At 39.4% G+C, this 22445-nt stretch overlaps 1 protein-coding gene across 1 annotated transcript; it reads left to right on the forward strand.

Annotated features, from left to right (window-relative positions):
* The first annotated feature begins 10 nt into the window (after positions 1–10).
* On the forward strand, positions 11–21790 carry LOC144636801 (putative ATP-dependent RNA helicase DHX57). The gene is made up of 24 exons (XM_078495999.1): positions 11–1532; positions 3920–4041; positions 5859–6054; positions 6612–6736; positions 7253–7386; positions 8006–8060; positions 8354–8556; positions 9118–9224; positions 10084–10193; positions 11106–11165; positions 11778–11891; positions 12598–12761; positions 13359–13435; positions 13965–14060; positions 14473–14522; positions 15602–15692; positions 16240–16335; positions 16676–16759; positions 17690–17827; positions 18605–18719; positions 19633–19694; positions 19870–19959; positions 20541–20684; positions 21295–21790. Exons 1-24 carry the CDS (start codon positions 96–98, stop codon positions 21436–21438), a joined length of 4014 nt encoding a protein of 1337 aa, XP_078352125.1. The 5' UTR covers positions 11–95; the 3' UTR covers positions 21439–21790.
* The last annotated feature ends 655 nt before the right edge of the window (positions 21791–22445 follow it).

Below are 22445 nucleotides of genomic sequence, written 5' to 3' on the forward strand. Positions count from 1 at the left end.
CCTGGTCAAGTTCCAACGACAAAGAATTGGCTTTTCCAAATTTTTATGATGAGGGCCAAGTTTCTTGCAAAATTTGAACATTTTAGGTACCTAGGATGAATCGCGGACGAGGTGGATCTCGGAGACCGAACCGAGGGGGAGGTCGTTTCAATATAAAGCCTCGAACTTTAAATCGGGCCGCTCTTTCTTCAGCAATAGACGAGCGAGAAGATTTGGAGGGCCACACTTACGATGATGAATTTGACGATGTTTTGGGAAGCATTCGTGAACCTTCCCCGGACAGAAAAAGCCCAATGCCAACAAAAACTAAGGGAAAGTACAAGGCTCCTATTCAAAGACTACATATGAGCGCCGAGAATCAAGGAATAATAGAAGAAGTTCTTCGAGACCTTCAGCTTTCCAGGACTAGTAATTACGATTGTAGGAGCCTGGATCTCAGTGCTAAACAGGTTAAAAGAAATGAAGCTTATTGGAAGAAAGTAGGAGATCAGAAACTAGTGATCGAAAGCGGCATTAACTTTGCCGCTGACCGTGATAGTGAATTGATAATTGAGGCAGACGAAGAAGTTTACAGCTCCTACGCGGTGAAGAAATTGCTTCAATGCGGCTTTGAGAAAAAAAGGTGCACAGATGCCCTAAAACAGAATGATGGAGATCTAGGGGCAGCTCTAGAGTCCTTACTTTGTAACTGTTGTAAACTAAATCAGCTTGGAAAGAAAAACCCAGATTATAGCGAGGAAATGTTTCAAGAAGCAGCTATTCAAAGACAGGACGAAGTAATGGCTCTTGAATCAATATATAATGAAGCATTCATAGAAGTTATTGCAGATAGTGTGTGGACAATCAAATTTTCATTGCCTTTTCTTCTAGAGGAATTTAAACCAAACAATAGTGAGGGAAATGTACACAAACGCAAGACGGCTAAAAAGGCAGAGAAGGCTGCTAATGTTTGTAGATTCTTTTTACAAGGCTACTGCAAATTTGGTGACAAATGCAGACTGAGTCATGATAACCCGGATAAGGGAACAAGCTCAAATGAGACAAAAAGTGAGCCAGAAGTGAAAGATGGCATTACCGAGGGAACCGATCCATCCTTTCCATTCCATCTTGAAGTTAGATTCTGTAAAGGATCCCTCTACCCCTTTGAGCCTCCATTGGTTGTATTTTACTCTACACATGAATCAATTCCATCGTCAGGTTGTCTTAATGTCACATTAAGACTTAACAGGGAGGCTAAGGACTTATGTGATGCTCAGAGCCCTGCGATCTTTTGTCTTGCCAGCCTCTTAGAAAGTGAAGAGGAAGTCATGGCATGCTTCAAAATGCCACCTTCTGAGTATAGCTTGCCTGTGGCAAAAACAATTGTAACAACATTGTCCGTGTCACAAGGTAGTGGGCTTAAAAGAAACCAACCAAGTGTTGAAAAGGAAGCCAGTACAAAGTTGGGAATGACAGAACCACAAGAATCTACAGATGTGCAAAAAACACATGAGAAAAACAGGAAACTCAAACAGCAGTATCAACGATTGCAGGTGAATTTTCAGACCTTATCATAGAAATCATACATTGTCCATGCGACTCAGGCATGGTGGGGTAGCCTTATCGACAATTGAAGGGGTGCCTAGAATAAAGCCCAAAGTATTTTTTTTACTTACTATACAGAAGCTTTACTAATTACTTACTATACAAGCCCAAAGTAACTTTTGATTAATTACTAGATTCTCCTTCCAATTTACACTGTGTATGCTGGAATTAAAGGGAGAACTTCAAATTAGATCAGTTTTGCTAAGGCCCAGGGCCCTATTCCACACACCCCTTCAATTTGAGCCCAAGTTTTCTTTTGAGTGAACAGTCAATGTCAGGTGCGGCTGATTTGACTGTGACAAGCGGCAACATTGTTAAGTCTGAGCACGTCCCAGGTAAAAAGTTACTTGTATAAATGGGCATTCTGCATATTTTCATTTAACAAACATTTTTGTGATTATTTAATTTGCATATGACATTTTTTTTTTCTTGCTGGATCAAATTTACATGTAATTTTGATGTGAACATCGAAAAAAATGAAAGTGTATTATTTTTCTTCACTGCCTTAAACCCATTCAAAAAAAAAGTCAAATCCCACTTCTGAGTAGGTCAAAAACTGTGTGAAGTGGAGACCTGGGGCTAGTGGGGATTGTGGACATAAGATGTCTAATTATATAGCTGTCAGTAAATCCTATATTGTCAGAGAAATTTTCTACGTTGTCAGAAGAGGAGCTAGCTACACTATGAAGCAAAAACCAAGAGCAAAACACCTCAAATAGTACAAAACTTGGGTGAACGTAAGTGCAGCGAAGCGAAGCAGGAAACCTTTCAGATATTCATAGCCATGAGCTAGATAATCGAGCTAGATGCAATTCTTTGTCGTTTTTTGCTGAAATTTGAAAAGAAAAGACGGCGATGAAGTACGAACGAGATAGTGGAAAGGAGTTTGTCAGATTCAAGAAGTTGTTACGCTCTTCGGACACTTTGCTTACGACTTTCATTGATTGATGCAGTGTTTTCACTCACTTTGTAGCAAGCTTCGCAAACTCAGGTGAATAAAATTGCACTGTTTTGTTTGTAAGTTTGATTTGTGGAGACAATGCTTTGAGTGAGTTGCATGTGCTGTATAAGCCTACTATTGTTGATTGTTTTTCCCGTTCTGGACATAAATTTATTGTTTATGCTGGATTGACTGACTACAAGCTATATAATTAATATGTAACCGGACTACATGCTTGTCCAATTTGGAAATAATTAGATTCAAAAAATTCCTCTGACAGCCAAATTGGACTCGGCCTACGGCCTTATCCAATTTTGGCTGCCCTCGGAATTTTTTTCATCAAATTATTTCCAAATTGGACAGCATGTAGTCCAATTACGTATACAAAACAAGAACATCCTCAAGAACCAAACAAACAGAACATGATTGTACTAACTGAGAGTGTGCGATTCCACATAAATTTTTGTTCAAATTATGTCTAGAAAAAAACAACAACACAACAAAGGAAAACATGGAAACCCTGCAAAAGCATTGCTGTTTTGATGTCACGCCTTAACTAGTCCCAGGTCCTCACAATGCATGGTCTTTGACCCAACTGGAAGTAAATTTGGTATTTTTTTGGATGGCTTAAATGTGCTAAAGAACAGTATTTCAAATTTGTTTCAATTATGTTCACATTAGGATCCAATGAAGATTGGATCAAGCAAATAAAAATATCACTTCATATGTACTTTATTGATCCAATTTAGCCATTATGTTGACTGAGCACAGCAAGTAGAACTGGGAATGAGTATGTAACAAGCCTGGGAGGGGACTCCTATATGAAAGGGGTGGGTATGTCGTGGTTTAAATTTATCTTTGGTTCAAATTTTTTCAAACCAGTTTGATTTTTATTTTCTTTGTTTCAGATTATGATAATGAATCTGAAACAATGAAAAATATAATTTAAACTGGTTTGAAAAATTTTAAACCAAAGATAAATTTAAACCACAACAGGTATACTCGTTGGAAATTTCGAAACGAACTTCTAAAAGACACCAATCTGGGTGTGGCTCAAGCTTTCCTTGACCCTAAAATATGCCACAAAACCAAGTATAGAATTTATATTTGTATATTTCTTCGTGTGCAGCCCTAAACGAGACCATTATGGCTAAAACTATTTGTGTTTTGCCCACAACACCCTAAGGGAGTCCAAAATTCCGAAATTTACACTCCTAAGTAAGACGAGGAGCATCCCTGCCCCTTTCATATGTGAGTCCTCCCCCCCCCCCCCCCCCAGGGTGACAAGCAATGTCAGCTATTTTAATTTCTCAGCTTTTTTGATTTTTAGTAATATTTAAAACAACTCCAAAAAAAACCCTTGATACAAGATAATTAATTTTGCTGGTATTTTAGTCTGTTCCAGCATATAAGTCAATGCTTGAGGAAAGGAAAAAGCTTCCTGCTTGGCAATCGCAAGATAACATCATCCAAAAACTCCAGAACCATCAAGTTGTTGTTATCAGTGGAATGACTGGGTAATAGTATACAGTGTACCTTATTTTTTTTTATAGTTGTAATATTATCTAATAACTTGACCCAAGGCACGTGGCCTGGGGTTGTAGTGATATTACGTGATGTTAGTAGTGCCATTTCACGCAGTTTGCCTAAATTTGTGTCTGAACACATACTTAGACATAATTGCTGGTTTTCACTGTCATGCAATCAAAAAATAAATTCGAAACCATTCAACTACAGAAGCTATGAATTTCAAATATTATAGACAATAAATAGATAAACAATTTCTCCAAGTTTCAGGTCTGTGCGGTGTACCGTTCGCGAGTTATTTGCCGAACCTTTCCACGCAAATTTATAAAGCTTAGTATGGAGATGCCATAACTGTGTCCTTCTGAAGGACACAAATATGGCCGCCATGATGTCAGAGAAACCATCTGGAACTCAATTCTGTTTACAACAGCGGCAATCTTTGGCTCATGAGCTAGAACAGTTTCACATAAACACCACTTAATATATACGAAATGTTCAATCTGCTGAAAATGGAAAGGAAAGGCCTTTTTTCAAACAAAACAGCTTTGTCACGGCACTCAGCTTGATGCCACATACGACGGAGAACTCAAATATTCAAAATGCTCTGTTTAAAAAACGAATGACACTATCGATCTGGAAATTTGCAAAAAGATATATTTTTAGTTTATCTTACGTCTAATGACAACGAAAATTTAGTAGGCCTAGTGAATTTTGATTTCAGAATTTTATGACGTAACATGAAAATTAAGAATTTTTCCACAGAATACAAATAAAATCACACAATGTGTGGTTCCAGCAAATATCCATACAATGTTTTTAGTTCCCCCCCCCCTAGGGGGGGTACTTGCCCCATGTTTGGATATACTGGTAGGGTTGCCACTGAGCCAGGATTTGAAATCTGGCCCTGTTAAGGGCAAAGAAAACCTAAACTACCTACTGGTAAAGGTACTCTGTGAAGGACAACACCCTCTTTTCTATGACCCTGGAACAAAGAATTGAATAACCATATACTGTAATACTGATTCCAGTTACTAAGTGCTTTGTAAACCTTATTAAATTGAACAATTATTATGCAATCAGATCCTGTTTGGGACAGGATCAGACCTTGTCCACGACAGACTCAGATAAAAATAATAATATGCATATTCATGAGTATTCAGGGCAGCAAGGCCAAAAGCCATCACCTGTGTCCAATGGCATTCCCTGTACATGTAAGAGGGTACTATCTAGGGTTTGACCCTGACACTGTGTTTTACCAAATTCTCCATGCCCATTGTCAAAAATTAAAAAAAAATCAGTGCTGGAAAAGAATGTCAATCTGTCACAATTTCATTTTATGGGGTATTGCCAATGTGCGAGCCAGCGAGTCATGCGAGCCATTTCGGTTAGCCTAAATAACACACCGGTTAGCCTAAATAGCACTCGGGTTAGCCTAAATAACACTCCGATTAGCCTACAGTAGCTTAGGTAGCTTGCGGTTAGCCTTTATATTGGGTTAGGGATTTCTGGCTTGCATGGCTCGCGAGTCATGCGAGTCATGCGAGCCATTCTGGTTAGCCGAAATAACACATTGGTTAGCCTAAATAGCACTCCGGTTAGCCTAAATAGCACTCTGGCTAGCCTCTACTTAGTTTGGGTAGCTTGCAGTTAGCCTTTTATTGGGATTTGGGATTTCTGGCTCGCATGGCTTGCTGGCTCGCATATTGTCAAAACTCCATTTTATGTACTGTCGCTACTTTTTTGTATTGCATGGAAAAGTTTGTTTGATTTGCTCATAACTTATAATCCATCCAAACTTTTTTCTCAGATGTGGTAAGACAACGCAGATTCCGCAGTTCATCCTTGATGATTATCTTAAGGGTGGTCGCGGGGGTGAATGCTTCATCATCTGTACACAGCCACGCCGAATCTCTGCCATGTCAGTGGCAGAAAGAGTGTCGAATGAAAGAGTTAACAAGATTGGACAATCAGTGGGTTATCAAGTCAGACTGGAAAATAAACAGGTAAACACACCCAGGTGGTATGGCATGGTAGTCTACACTAGTGGTAGTTGTGGTCTGTGGTAGTTGTGGACTGTGGTAGTTGTCTACAGTTGTAGCGGTAGCAGTAGTGCTAGTGATTTTAAGTTACTGATACCCCCCAGTAGTTTACCAATAATGATTGATTAAGCACCATTACTTAAATAAGTGCTGCTCTCGAAAAAGCACCACACCTTCGCTAAAAACAATTTACCGATTATAAGCCCCACTCTCGAATAAGCACCGCAGTGCTAATTTGGGAATCTACAAAGAGACTGTGAAAATGTGTTCATGATATCTCTTGTATTTGAACAGCAATACTTCCACAAAGAGACTGAGAAACTGTGTTCATGTTACCACTTGTATTTCATTCAAAATAATGTTATATTAAATTGTGCATACCTAGTACGTGCCTCACTTAATTCTCAGTCAGTGTTTTACCAGTAGTTGAAATGAGCGCCACTCTTGAATAAGCACTGCTCTAGAATAAGCGCTGCACCTTTTTACATAATAATGCTTTTTTATTTTTGTCACATTTTCAGTCTGCAGAAACACGCTTGTTGTACTGTACTACAGGGATTCTGCTGCGTCGTTTAGAAGGTGAATCTAGTTTACCTGGTGTGAGTCATATAATTGTGGATGAAGTTCATGAAAGAACAGAGGAAAGGTCAGTATGGGTTGTCACAATTAAAGTGCGACGCAGCGGGGTGTGCGATCCTTTCCGGTTAGCCTGAATTAGGGGTAAGGGGTAGGCCTAAATAGCCTAAATGGAATTTAATCCAGCTGACATACATGAACCAGCTGGCATACTATCTAGGGGTGGGGGGGGGGGTTAAGTTGAACTACTCCTTGTAACTTCATGGTAAAGGCACTTAATATGAGTGATGGCTATATGGGCCACTATGTTCAAGCCTGATTTCTTTCTCATAAACAATGCATTTCAGCATTATTTTACTACCATTTTTATATTCAGGGGTTTTAAAATGTTTTGAAGTAGGCGTCAGTAACTGGAAGAGTAGGCGGCTGTGATGCCCAGCTTGTTTGTCGCGAGCTGATTGCTATATCCAGTGTAACTGGCGACATGTGATCAAGTAGCGAGTGGAACTCCAGCAATCTTTGGCTTGTTTTGAAAACTCTGTATATTAGTATCAGTTTGTTAAGCTTGATTTGTTTGAATTTGCAGTGACTTTCTTATGATGGTTCTGAAAGACCTGTTGAGTGTGAGAGCTGATGTTCGTGTCATACTCATGAGTGCAACACTGAATGCTCAGCTGTTTTCAGAGTACTTCTATGATGCCCCAGTTATTCACATACCAGGTACAGTTGTAAAGTGATTGGTGGTATCGTATTAACCCATTAAAAATTGCAAACTGTCACTTTTGCGAAAGTATAAATCGTAGTGTACATGACATAGTGAACGTATGAAAGACATATATTGATTATTTGAACTGCGGATAAATGATGAAATTAATGAAATGATCCTCGCAGTATGTTAGCTTTTTTTAAAATTGCTTAAAAGCAATTGCATTTTGTTAGCCTGCAAAAAAATTAAAGTTACAACGGGATTTGAACCCATGACCTCTGCAATACCGGTACGTTGCTCTACCAACTGAGCTATGAAGCCTTGTCGCCATTGTAGCCTTGAAATTTTTATCAGGCTAAAAAATGCAATTGCTTTAATTGCTAACACACTGCAACTAGCCAAGGATCATTTTATTTATTTCATTAATAGTATATAGTTGTGCCTGTGTAAGGTTACAACTAAGGCAGTTTTGTTCATCCCTGTTTGGGAGACAGTGTGACCGAGTGGTTAGGTCACTGTACTTAAAATCCGGTGGTTGTGGGTTCCAGTGGGTTTTTTTAAAATATAATTTTAACCATTTTTAGTGCGATTATTTTATTCCTGTTCATGTTTTCTGTTGTTTTTTCATTGCAGGGCGGACATTTCCAGTTATGGAGTTTTTTCTGGAGGATTCCTTAGATATGACAAAGCAAGTACATGCATATTTTTATAAAGAACTTTCTACAGCTACATTTGTTTAATGAAATGAACTATAATAGGCCATTTCCGAGTTACCCTTTGCCTCTGTTTCAAAACGAGTCTACGTGCGAAACCATTCAAATGAAAATTAGTCTCATTTGCATGAAAAAAGACCTGTAGGTGAAACTCATTTTCATATGAATGGTTTCGCACGTAGACTCGTTTTGAAACAGAGGAAATGAGTAACTCGGAAATGGCCTATTATTCATTTTATATAAGCAAATCTTCTGTCTCTGGTTTCAGGTTTCAAGTTGATCCCAGTTCACCTTATGCAAAACCCATGAAATGCTCAAACGTTCCAATGACCTCAGGAAGAAAGGGTGATTTAAGTAAAGACCTTCAACAAATGCAGGTGGATTCCATCAAATCTGCTGACTTTAGACCTCCTGAGGATAAATTGGATGATCAAAACTTGACAGAAGATCAAATGGCCTGGAGATATTCCGGTAAGTATATAAAAATTAAATTATAGTGGTCATAGTATAGCCTGCTATACCGGAGTTTTGTTCGTCTGCAACGCAGGCTAGTCATAGTACTGATTAGACAGGGTTCATACGCGTCTTCAAAACCCTTGAAAACCCTTGAATTTCAGGAGTTCGATTTCAAGGCCTTGAAAGTACTTGAAATTGGTTTTCGGTCCTTGAGAGTCCTTGATTTTTTTTATTGAACATCAAAAGGCTTCAAGGGAATGAGAAGACCGCCAAAATAGGCGACTTTTTTAGTTTTTCAGCAAGCACATCAACGGCACGACAGACTGGAAATCGTTGATTTGGTGTAAATTTCATGAAAAAAGTCCTTGAAATTTCCAAGAAGGGTCCTGGAAAGTCCTTGAAAAGTCCTTGAATTTTTGGCCTGAAAAAGTGTACGAACCCTGATTAGAGTTGTAAGTAAACCTGAATGTGGATTGATTGATTGATTGATTGATTGATTGATTGATTGATTGATTGATTGATTGATTGATTGATTGATTGATTGACTGTTGTTGGTGTTTTTTTTTCTTTTTGTAGACTACAGTAAAAGCACCATTTTTTCGCTCTGTACAATGGATCACAACAAAATCAACTATGATCTGATTGTTGCTATCCTGGAATGGATTGTGAATGAAGAACACGAGGTAGTTACCCACATGTTTAGTAAATAATTATTCATGTTATAAACGATAGGTAGCCCTTCTACGCCGGTAATCATTTTTTAATTGCATACTAGAAGTATTATTTCAATGACATCAACAGTATTGCTTATTTGTGATGCAGTAGAAACCGGGTGACTTGAACTCGAATAAACACCCCCGCTAACTCGAACTAAATTTCGTTTTCCTTGATCAAAATTTGGGTCAAATTTACCCCGATAACTCGAATTCCGGTTGTTGCAACTAGCGATAGTTGACCATTGATTAGAGCAACGAACAGATCACGTATTTGCACTGTACTGTATACTGAAATGCTGAAAAGTCAGTAAAATACCAATCGATCCCAATAACTCGGAATCCCGCTAACTCGAATTGTTTCTCGTTTCCCTTCAGAGTTCGAGTTACGCAGATTTTTGGTCTTAACTGTTCTGAAATTAGTGGTAGGCAACTTAACCCATGAAAAACATTATCTTTGAACATTAAAGGAAGATATAACCTCAATTTGCCGATAGAAATCAAGCTTTGGCTAGAAACATCGATTTTTTTGAAGACGCACGGAAACAACTTGAAAAAGTGAACCTTACTTTTTTAAGTTGCAATCCGTTACCATCCGAGCTCAAAGATGCTCGTTAACAGTTTCAGTGCTCTAATGTAGCAATTTTTAATAAATATGGACTATTATTTTTAGGTCTCTTGCAACAGCAATATAAATTTTGGCTGTTCAAAAATCTGGTAAAATCCGTGACATAGTCCCTTTAACAATTGGCTTAAATTACCCCTTTAATCATTTGTGTTTTTAGTTCATTCTTGTTTTCAAACTGTAAACTGCTTTGTTTTCTTGTAGTACCCAAAGAGTGGTGCCATTTTGGTTTTTCTTCCTGGCATGGGAGAAATTATGACTATGCTGGAACAACTTCAGAATCACAAAACGTTTAGTTCAAAGAGTTCTGACAGGTAAAATGATTAATGTACAAGGGCAGGGCTGCAAATAACAGTCGGTCATCGGACATTGGCCGACCAAAATTTGTTCATGTCCAACGAAATCCCAAGTGTGCTCGGACATGATGTCCGGACAATTTTTTGACGGTAGATCATTTCACGGCAACAATGAATAAAATTAAACCTTTTGTTTTTAGTGATGTCCGACCAAAATTTTGTTTTGTCCGACCATGATGGTGTCTTAGTAGGACATATGTCCTTTCAAGTGAAAAAAATTATTTGCAGCCCTGCAAGGGGGAAGTGTTTTGAGCCTGCGTTGCAGACGAACTAAACCGCGAGGATTTATGGCACGTCCGGCTGCAACGCAGCTAGGCTACGTGTTCTCTGTTTTGTGTGGATTTAAACTCTGGTCACTGTTAGAACGACAAATACTTTTTGTGCTCAGAATTCAGGTTTATTTAACCTATGACTTACCAGAGAAGTCAGTGCTTAACGACACAGGTGGCATGTTTGAAAAGTGGTGAAGGTATATTATCTGTTCTCTTTCGCTTTGCTTAGCCGGACAGAAAACACTTCTATTATAAGTAAAGACATAAACAATACAGCAGTTTGTTAAGGGAGCCTCCAACAATCGAGTATATTTGCAAAAAGCCAGTATACATGTATGCTAAATACAAGATGTACATGCACAAAATAAAAAGAACCGTGCAGAGTAGTGGAAAACATTTTCACCTTTACAAGCCACAGTGACAAAAAAATAAGATGAGAAAATGAAACGGCATCAAGTAGTGTGATATACACGAGGAGTGGTTTTGAAGGGGCTGAATACCCCAGTGGGAATCATTACAATACAAGCTAATTAACAACTAAAAGAAATTAACTGGACTTGCAACATTTTCTGACTTAAAAATCTATCATTGTTTACAGATTCCGAATTATTCCCCTTCACTCCACGCTTTCCAGTGAAGAACAGAGTTTGGTTTTCAAGTGAGTTGATGTTTAGTTTACATTTTATTAAAAAAATTGGTATGACAAGTTGTTGAACTATTTGAATAAACAGTTTAAAAAGAAACTTGTCTTTTAATGGTCGGAGTTTACATTCAGGCAACTTATCTGCGAACCATTTGAACAAAATTTTACATTTTTATAAGTCGAACTGAAAAAAAAAAGTCAATTTGTAAGTAGACTCAGAATGTTTTCTTTGTCCATGCTCGTGTTATTGTTGAACAATTCATCTTTATTATTTATCACCGAGCTTAAGATTTACCATCCTTATTATTAACTACACACTTGATGATTTCGACATTGCTGATCCTAGCAGTATGCAGTACGCGTGTCACATATCAACCTAGTAAATGGCCCAGCTCACCACGAGTCTCTCGTAGCTCAGTTGGTTAGAGCACCAAACCGGTATCTAGGTGGCCATGGGTTCGATTCCCGTCGGGGACTCAGATTTTTTCTTTGTCCCATGCTTGTGTCATTGTTGAACAATTCATCTTCATTATTTATCACCGAGCTTAAAATTTACCATCTTAATTTACGTCGTCCTGTCAGTAAGACGAGTGTGACTGTTTTTTCACTGACTATTTCGTCTTTAAGGAAGCCAAAAGAGGGTGTCCGGAAAATTGTTCTGTCCACGAACATTGCAGAGACTTCAGTGACTATTGATGATGTTGTCTACGTCATTGATTGTGGAAGAATGAAAGAAAACAGGTAAAATGAATTTTGAGTTTTGGTAGAAACCAATGCTAGGTAAAGCGTGCATGGCCGTCAGCCTTCCAACTTCTTCGACCAGGGAAGGCACCAGCAGAAACTTCTCCTTCTCGAGCAAAATCTTGGCGAACAAGCAAGGCAGATATGGCAAGCGAACTGGCTTTGTGCCTATACCTCGACACACGAAAAGGAATGTAGAACTGCTGGCCGCCGATTGGGCAAAACAATACAAAGGAAATACAAAGGACTAGCTACTTTTTTCTGCCCAATCAGGAGGCAGCATTCAGAGAGCTGTTTGGAACTGGCCTGGTTGGACTCTTTCTCCAGGGGCACCTTTCTATCGCTCCAACTTTTCTTCGCCGAATTTTTTTCCCGCAGTTTCGCCTTTCCCTTGCCCGCACTAACTGCCCCTGGGTCTCCGAGGATGATGTAGCCCGCACGAAGCGCGGGAAAACGTGTATGAACGAGTCGTGATTGGTTTTTGTTTGTCTTCTAACTGTTTAAGAAACTGGCACGATTATTTTAGACCAATCACTTAGCGTACTTTCGACACTCAGTTGAAAACCCCAGTAAATAAATAAGTAAACAAATAAATAAACAGACAAATATAAAATACAGAGTTACTCTTTACGTAGTTTAATCGTGAAATTTTATATCGCTGTTCTATATTTTCATCACGTGACCTGTTTGATTGACAATGCACCAGGTACGATTCTGTCAAGGGCATGGAAAGCCTCGAGGAGGTCTGGGTATCTCAAGCCAACGCACGTCAGAGACGAGGAAGAGCGGGTCGAGTTACATCCGGGGTCTGTTTCCACCTGTTCACTGGTCACCGATTTCAGCACAAAATGGCCGGCCATCAGATTCCGGGTATGCGATTTCATCTTCCTAAAAAAACGCGTTTTTTTAACCGTTAAACTGTATTTTTGGTGCTACGATCCTGAAATTCCCTAAACTTTGCTAAAAAAAGGGTTACCCATTAATTAGAGCAACGAACAGATCACGACGGCCATTTTCCACTCTAATCATAAGAATGTATGATCGTGTTAGAGTTTCTGACGAGATAAGTTCAATTTGCACTGGACTGTACTGTATACTGAAGTGCTGAAAAATCAGTAAACTTTCAATTATTAACATGGCATATTGAATATTCAATCGACCCCGATAACTCGAAACCTAACTAACTGGAACTGTTTTTCGTTTCCCTTCAGAGTTCGGGTTACGGGGTTCTACTGTACTATTAAAACAATTTGACACCAATATTTAATATTAAAACAAGTTGAATACAGTTTGATTGTGTTAAAACGTGGTATTAAACATCAACCTTTTGGCCATCATTTTAACTCTCAGAACTGATGAGAAATTAATAAGATAAACTAAAGAAAGACCCATTTGAATCTTTTTTTCTGTTGGCGTAGTTAGAAGTAATTCAGGTCACCTCTGTCAATGAATTTGATTTTGTTTTAGAAATCCAGCGAGTTCCATTGGAAAAGCTGTGTCTTCGTATTAAAGTATTGGGACTTTTCTTTGGACGAGAGATCAAGGTTTGTAAGCTGCAGCTCTTGAAACTCTATCCCTTCTAACAAATGTTTCCTAGAAAAAAAAAAACGCGAAGTAAAAGGCCTGAATTTCCTGGCTCATTTTTCTGGCTTCTAATGCAAGGAAACATCTGCTTGTGAGAAACACTGGTCACTTTTCCATTTACAAATAAAGTAAAAGCTTAAAACTGTGTTTGGAGCCTAGTTGCTCAACGCAAAATTTATTTCCGTTTTGGGTAGCATGAAGTGACTAGGAGTATTTGTACTCCCCCTTAAGATGAGATACTGGCCCTTAGCACGATTATTTACCACCAACAGTCAATTTTCCAGTACCCATTTATAAACCTGGGTAGAGAGAGGCACTTTAAGAGTAGGGTGTCTTACCCAAGAACAAAACACAATGACCCCCGGTCAGGGCTGGAACCTAGACCGCTTGATCCAGAGTTCAGTGCACTAATCTTTAGGCCGCCTCGTCTCCCCCTTGTCCATTTACACATATGGACTTAATCTTGTTGCCTTTTTTGCCATATTGCAGGACGTTCTTGGTAAACTCCTGCAACCACCATCTGAAGAGTCAATCAACGACTCCATCAAAAGACTGCACAATATTGGAGCACTGGACACTGTTGAGGTACGTGTAACGAGGTGGAGGAACTGACTCGTCCCCAGTCGTCTCTCTAACGTGAGAAGCGCGGCTGGGGAGCGGGAGCGGTGATGGGTAGGAAGAAAGAAGGCAGACGTAGTCTTCTCTTTCTCCTTCCCATGATTCCCTCCGTGTTCAGGTTGATCCATTCTCCCTAGACTCAGGATGGACTGAAATGACGACTAGGGACGAGTCAGGTGCAAGCCTCTTAGAAACAAACTTACAGTCACGCTCAATTCTGCTCAATCAACTTGAAATTAAAAATTAGAACTTTGACGATTTGTGTCATCTTTGCTTCGTTTCTCCCATTCAAAGGCTTCACTTATATTTACTTCGTACGTCCTCATTCTTCTAAGTATGGAAGAATACACATTAACAAATATGGATTTTGCTTTTTCAGAATCTTACTTCATTGGGTTACCATTTAGCAGCTTTGCCCGTTGATGTAAGGTGGGTTTAGACCACATTGATCCAAGGAATTTATACATGGAAGGCAGTCTCCAAACTCACTTTCATGCTATGTAATCATAAAGCAATATAATACAGTTGAACCTCTTAAATACGGACACCAAAGGGTAAGAGAAATGCGTCCATATTACGGAGGTGTCCGTATTACAGAGGGAGAGTTGATATGAATTTTGGTCACTTTCGGACCAAGTGAACTGTCTGTATTCACAGTATGAAAATCTAACTTTACCGTGGTGTAAAGCTCAAATAAAGCTGGCGTAAATTTGGAATTTATTCAGCTATACACTGACTTTACATTTTTTAAAGCTGACCTTTATCCCAGCCTTACACTCAAGTATTAAGGCAGATAAAGAGACTTAATTACAAAAACTTTAAATCACATTTACACACGGTAGTGTAAAGCTCGGTTTAACCACCTTTAACAACATCTGATTGATGGTGTTAAGTTGGTTATCCAACTTTACACCAGATTTAACCACCTTTAATTTCATGTAAATCCCAATTTTTATGCTGTGATTATAGAGGTGTCCGTAACGAGAGGTTCGACTGTAGTCCCATTTGGATGTGTTCCTTGCAATAAGGACGTTCATTGCATGACTAAGATAGCTAAGACGGCCAAAAACTAAAAACAGAAAATCAGACCCTGTCTCCAATAAGTGGCCATTTGTGAACTGTACTTCCAAGCTTTTGGCCACACCCGAATCACTGTTAAGTGTAAAGGAATTAAGCATGTACCACGTGATTTACCATCCAACACGGCAGTTTTGTAAGTTCGTTGAAAACGACGTTGTAAGGTCACGTGAGAGTTTAGAGAGCTCGAGAGATCAGAGGATTGGGGCGTAAGAGTTCTGCGAGCTACTCTTGCTTCTTGAGTGCTCTTGAAACACCCAAGTGGATCGTGAGACCTGAAATATTGATAACTACTCCAAGGGGAATTATGAACCAAACTTTCCAACCTTAAAAGCCGCCGTCCTTGTGTTGCTCTCTCGGCCCCCTCAACATAATAAATCTCTACAGTAGCAGATTTTCAGCGACTTTCTCCTAATTTCCGTCTTTTTTAGGATTGGTAAGCTGATGTTGCTTGGTGCCATATTTCATTGTCTGGATCCTGTTTTGACGATTGGAGCGATACTCAGCTATCGATCACCGTTTGTAAGTGTTTCTGCGTGCCAAGCTTATTCATCCGATCATTTTACTAGCCTGCGTTGCAGACTGACATGTCATAAAATCTTAAGACTGTCTATGACGCAGGCTATCATTTCACTAGTTAACGGTATTTCTCCCCGGTGGTAAGTTGGTTTCGTCCATTCTCGTCCCCAGAGCCCGCGATCCTTCTGGTCAGCACCAGGGATCGAGGGCTGACCAGAAGGATTGCGGTCTCTGGGGACGAGAATGCGTTTCGTCTAAACCTAATATCTGGAAAACAATACTACACAGGCGTAACGATGTAATAGGAAAAAAAGAAACAAATCCCAAAAATCGAAGGAAGAAAGATTAATTTCGAGTTTTATTTTCGAGAATCGGAGATCGTGACTCGTAAATGCTGAAAAGACCTCAATAGAACAAATATGGCCAAAGGGTTATATGTGGAACTTTGGAATGGCAAGGACCTCCCTTAAACTTTTCTTTACCGGCTATATTCCTTTAAAGGTCGTTTCTCTCATTGCTGTTGTTTCTTTATTCCTCTGCGCGCCTATAGTCAGCTCCATTTGACAAGAGAGAAGAGGCAGACAAGAAGAGACAAGAAATGGCCATCGGCAACAGTGACCACATGACACTCCTAAATAGCTACAAGGTATTTAGAAAACAAAACTCTTTGGCTTGGTGCCGTCTTTTTTACAACGTAAAACAACGTGAAACGAAAAGCAAGTTCTACAACAGAGGGCTTATAATCATAAAAGTTATTATCTTTCTTTAAAAGTTGTAACTTGATATGAGCCCATTGGCTTACATTCCGGAGGGCTCGTATTGTTAATAGAAATAATTTTTTTCGTCAGACTCTGAGATTAAGGGGGGGAGCTCTGTTATCAATTTTTTTTTTTTTTTTTTTTTTTTTTGGGGGGGGGGGGGGTTGAAGACGTTCGTGAAAGTTTAAAATCAAAGTAGGAAAGCCGTTAAACGTGTTTTATTCCTAGGGCTGGCTTGAAGCTATGGCGGGTGGGGTGGCTGCTGGCTATCACTTTTGCCGTGCAAATTTCTTATCAATGAAAACTCTTCAGGTAGGTAAATTTATAACTTTTATTAATATTTACTTCATCTAGTTGTGTGTAATATGTAAACACCCGAGGAAGACATGCGTTTGTACAATCCTATGCAAGTAAGATTCACTATGGACTAATGCTCTGCGAACGCGCAGTTACTACGAAACCGCCGCTACCTCTTTCAAACCAAAATTTGCTGCATTTAGTAAGAACATAAGCTGTAGACGCCAATAAATAAACAATAAATATACATGGCGAATTTGATAGTTTTATACACTAGCGTTGCAAATGCATTTTTTGGTAACATATTCTAACAAAATTCTTGAATATTACGCTTCCAACTGTCGCAAAATTCAGGGAAACGAAAAACACAGGTGGCGGCTAACTTTTGCTTTTGACCACTGTGTGCGGCTAGGAAGGACTGTCAACCCCCCCCCCCCCCCCCCCCGAAGAAAAAATAGGTAGACACCTCTCCTAATCGGCCGCGTGATCACGCTCCGGGCCACGCACAGACGCTCGCGACATGTTTAACTTCACATTAGAAGACGCTTACTGTGGTTGCCCGTTATAAATCTTCATTCATTTAGCTCCAAGCCCCACTCCTCATTTAACTCTTTTAGGCTCCTCACTTAAAGTCTCTTGAGAGCTTCAATCATTTCACCAACACCACCCCCCTCACCACGACCACCATCACCACCACACTTGCCCTATTTGCTATCTATTACGTCTAGAGTCTAATCCTAAACCCGGTTATGTGTGCACTAGTCGATGTATGACTTAGAGTACATTCGTGACTGGCCTTTTAAAGGGACTTCGTATATACGTCGCGGATGGTACAACTTCCATATTTTCTCACCTTTTTGGTGATATTCTTCCTTAGCGACCAATATACTGACTTTTCTCCTACTAAATTGAAGATCATTTTGAGTTTTCTTTATTTTCCTGTAGATGATCGCCAGCCTCAAGTGCCAGTATGCAGAACTGCTGTCCGATATCGGTTTTATAAAAACCGACCTCACGGCCAGGAAGATAGGGAGACTGGCACCGAGAACTGGAGACGGAGTGTTGGCTGCCACGGGGGAAGAGGTACGGCACAGGGGAGGTGTGAGGAGCTTTGGAATGGGTACCCACCGGGAGTAGGGTCGGGAACTCTAAAGGCAGTTGTTCACTCTGATATGGCGCGCCAAAATTCAAAATCGAGCGACAACCAATCAGGAACACTATACGGATCTCTACACAGCTACGACATCAGTATGAATGACGTAGCGCGTTTTGACGAGTCGACGATTCGTTCGAGCGAGAAAACAATTAAAAGCGCACAAAAGACAGAAGTCTAGCTGTTACGTTACTCTAACAGCTTACAAGCCGTTCATTATAAACTAATGTAGTAGGATACAGAAAGCAAGGCTGAGTGGTAGTGCTGTTTCTTACTCGTTATTTTACTTTTCCTTAAAGGAGCTATTTAAACAATAGCCCCTATTTGGCGCGAATTATGCACTGATATTTGTCCACATACATTATCTGTTCCGAGAAGCGAACAGATTTCCGAGAGCGCAGCTCGAGGAAAACTCTGATCTTCGAAGAACAGATAATGTTTAACACGTGATGTAGCCAAATGATATATTATTTGGCTACATCACGTGATGTGTTTAAACCAATTGCACGCGAAAAATATTTCATGGATCCCTCCTTGGACAGTATTTGTTCCCAGAAGCGAACAGCGTTTTCCGAGAGCAAAAAAGACACCTCCCCTACGTGACTAGTGAAACGTAGTCGCTATTTGCCTTAGCAAATTTGGCTGTAGTAGACAGTGCTTGACATCTGACAGAGTTGTGAACATTTTTTACTTGTCATTTCTTTTAGATGAACATTAACTCAAAGAATCAGAAGTTGGTGTTAGGAGTCGTGTGTGCTGCACTGTTTCCAAACGTCGTCCAAGTTGTCAAACCTGACATCAAATACAAAGCTTCCATTGGTGGTGAGTAATTGAATAGGATATTTATTTCAAGAAATAAATAATTTTATGTAGCTTGTGACGTATTCATCTCCCAGCTTCCAGTCTAGGAAATTCCTGTCATCCGGGATATTGCTTCTTGGTTTCTGACATAAAACTGAGGCAAGCGTGATTTCAATGCTTTTTCGCTGTTGTTTGCAAGAAGCCAAGACAAATTTCTACGTTGCGAGTCGAAGGAGCTTTATTGCTCGTATCCTCCAATGTTTACCATCTGCAAACTGCGATGAGTGAGATTTGAAAAAATAATATGTACAAAATATTTTAAACCTATTTAAAAACTATAGTAGTAAGAAGTTGTGAAAGATGTAGTTTTCTGTTAAACTAAAAATGCTAAAATTGCTGTCAGAGATGGGCTTGAGTAAACGTTAAAGGCAACGTTTATAACAACTTTCGTAATAACTGACTCCCTTGTCACGAGAGTAGGATACGTCCTCGACGGGAATTGAAACCATGACCTTCCTTGAGTAAAGAGTTGGTGGACTGATGAATACAATAATATTTTTATGTTTTTCTTGATAAAGAAACATGTGTGCATTTGGTCTTGGTAGTCCACTCTTCTGGAGTTTGTTTCAGTTTCTGATGCATGAAGTGACTAGGAGTGTAGCTAGATGGTCTAGATGCGATGTGAGAATCTCAGTTAATTGTCAGTTAAATTTAAGGCTATTTCTAAGCTATCAGTAAATTCTGCAGATCTCAGCAAATTGTGGTGCACGCGGGAACATTCATACATCGTTTGATCAGTGCCGGATTATTGACACTATTTTTAGATGGTGGAAAGAATTAACTCTACTATCAGTGCTGCATTTCATTGTACCTCTTTGTTTTTAGATATTTGTCTTTCAAAAAGTAAAAGCTGTTCTCAATTTGTTTTCACCAGGGGCTGTTCCTGTGGGTTCCAAGGCAGCTGAACTTAAGTTTTGGACCAAGAATGACGGCCAGGTCAGTTACCAAAACACTCGTATCTTAATTAATGCACAAGAATGCGTTACTAATCCTTTGGACGTGACGCAACCCTTTTCGCTTTTATGGGGCGAAGGGTTGCGTGACTTCGCTTCTCGTTTATTTGTTTGTTGGTTGTTTTTCCATTACAGATGTAATAATTTGTCGATTTCAGGTGTTTATTCATCCCAAGTCCGTTAACTTTCAAGTGAATTCTTTCGACAGTCCATTCCTTGTTTACCATGAAAAAGTCAAGACTTCCAAGGTAAAATATCGAAAATGTCTTCCAGACATCGCTTGTAACTAATGAACAGTGCATGGAAGGTTGGTGTTTAAAGTGAATTTCTGGTTAGAATTATTTGACACTGGATTGATTTGTGTTTGTATTGTTTTTTTTTAAGGATTGTGGTAATAAATTTGGAACAAAAGAAAATACAAATCATACTCGTTTGAAATTATTTTGATCAAAAATTCTTGTTATTTTCTCAGCACTCTCTCGCTATTTGTCTAGCTGTCTAAACTGTGAAGAAACAGTGAATATTTCTCTTGTTGTCGATCTGTCAAATTCTTGTGGTCTCGAATCCCCACCTCCCCCCCCCCCCCCCCCCTTCCAAAATCGCTGGCATGGACACCTGATGGTGGCAGATAAATAAAGAGACCCATAGCGAACCACAGGCAGCCTAGAGATGTGGAGTAAACCACAGACATTCCAGAGATGTGGAGTAAACTGAGCTGCTGAGTAAGAAGAAAGTTTCTGTGGCGTGAAAAACGTTACTTCCGATCTTCCTAGACAGGCACTTGCGAATACCATTTCATGCCCTTCTAACACGAAGTGTTCATTGGCAGGTTTACATCCGGGACTGCAGTATGGTATCAGTATACTCTTTACTTCTGTTCTGTGGCGACTGTCTGTCCGTCAACTTGGAGAAAGGTGTCTTTGTCGTTTCTATTGACGATGGATGGATTCGCTTTTCAGCGTCTTCGCACGAGGTTTGTAACTTAATTTATCAAATTAATGAAAATCGTAATTGAATCAGGGAACCACAGGCAGCCCAGGCTTTCTACACGTCTAGAAAGCCTGGGTTGCCTGCGGAGGAACAGGCGTTGTTCCAGTCCCCGAAAGATATTTCTCATTTTTTTTTTAATTATTTCAGTTTGAAGAGTTTCGATAAAGCCCTGAATTCAAATTCAAGCAAAAGAAAAACAGTTTTTCTGTTGATAAGAAGTGTCTAAATTTATCTGTACGGTTTCTTTAGCAAACGTGAGGAGCGTTCATAATAGCTAATTTCGGGTTTGAAATTTGGCAAATTTGTGACTCCAACTACGAAAACTGATTTATTTATTTTTTTTTGAAATTAAAAAACTTCAGGGGGGAACTATCTACCTGAAACTGTTAACGAGCAAAAAATGAAGTAAATAGATTTTCAACTTCTGCCATGAAATCAAGATTTTGCTCGGTTGCTTCTGAAAGTCGCTCTTACACTTTCACAAATTCACACTGGCAAAGTTCTCGGCACACATTAATCGAGGGTTATGTTGAGTGTAAGCCATGCAAAAAATATGAACGATTTATTAAATTTCCTTTCATCTTTACTCGTAGGTGGCCACACTTGTTCAAGACTTGAGGAAGGAACTTGACCGTCTACTTGAAAACAAAATAGAAAATCCCTCACTAGATCTAATGAGTTGTGCAAGAGGAAGCAGGATAATTGACTGTATCGTTCGTCTGATTTCAACTCAATAACAAGAATAACTCTATGCTCAGCACGCTTAATTAAGTGTCCAATAAAAGGTGTTTAAGAACAAAGTTCGCGTGCTACCCATACACGTGCTCTTTATTTTGGCTCCTTCTTACGACTGACCGAGTCTGTTTTTGTCGAGGGTATTATGTCGGGGGTAAAGTTTTCTTATTTTCTTTTTCCAGTCGATCGATGGCCGTGGGGAAAGAAAAAAGGGGCTGTGGACAGTCTTAGGGTACAATGTCAAGGGTAATAAAAAAAGAAGAAAAAATCTAAAATAATAACATAATAAGAAAAGATATTTAGAGAAAAGCCGTATTGAACACTCGTAAAATTACGATAACTTTACTGTGATGATATCTATGACTTTAGTTATAGAAAATACAGCCAATCAGAATACAGGAAAGCCGTTGTATATTCGACGGTATTCAACCCAACCTTCCCATCGTGCGCTGCGACTGTATTCTCGACGAGATTTAGTAAGCGTATTTTCTATAGCATGGTATAAAATAGTTACACAACACTTTCTCGTGGTATACTTGGAATATCCCACTTGTCGCTTGTATTTTCTTCGTATACACACTCGCCTAAAGGCTCGTGTGTATACCGAGAAAATACAAGTGACTCGTGGGATATTCCATAGTATACCACTCGAAAGCGTTGCATAACTAGTATGTATTGAATCCTTCAACTTCAATTTGTTGGTGTATAGTTACTGTGTTTATTCCCCACCGATAAAACAAAAAGAAGTATTTTACAGCAACCCTACAACCTCAGATTGTTGTGTGGTGGTATTTTAGCAGCTGTTAAACAGGCACGCGACCTGTTTTGCAGTGAAACCTACAATTAAATTTGATGCTGACAACTAGTCGGAATCCGAAAAAGAGAATTCGCATTTTTGAGTGAAATTGAGGTATACTGATACGTTAAGTAATTTACACATCAGCGACTGTGATGGGTAGCAATAGCCCAGACGTACACTGTATTTAGCCTTCAATCAAACAGCACCGCG

This window comes from Oculina patagonica, chromosome 13 (genome assembly GCF_052425735.1).
Source record: "Oculina patagonica isolate OP01 chromosome 13, crgOcupat, whole genome shotgun sequence".
Classification (NCBI taxonomy): domain Eukaryota; kingdom Metazoa; phylum Cnidaria; class Anthozoa; order Scleractinia; family Oculinidae; genus Oculina; species Oculina patagonica.

Excerpts from the sequence above, each read along its gene's own strand:
- LOC144636801 (XM_078495999.1), top strand. The coding sequence starts at position 96 with ATGAATCGCGGACGAGGTGGATCTCGGAGACCGAACCGAGGGGGAGGT. Across the intron at positions 12,762-13,358 it reads GGCCGGCCATCAGATTCCGG|AAATCCAGCGAGTTCCATTG; the intron begins GTATGCGATTTC and ends ATTTTGTTTTAG. Across the intron at positions 16,336-16,675 it reads CACTCCTAAATAGCTACAAG|GGCTGGCTTGAAGCTATGGC; the intron begins GTATTTAGAAAA and ends TTTTATTCCTAG.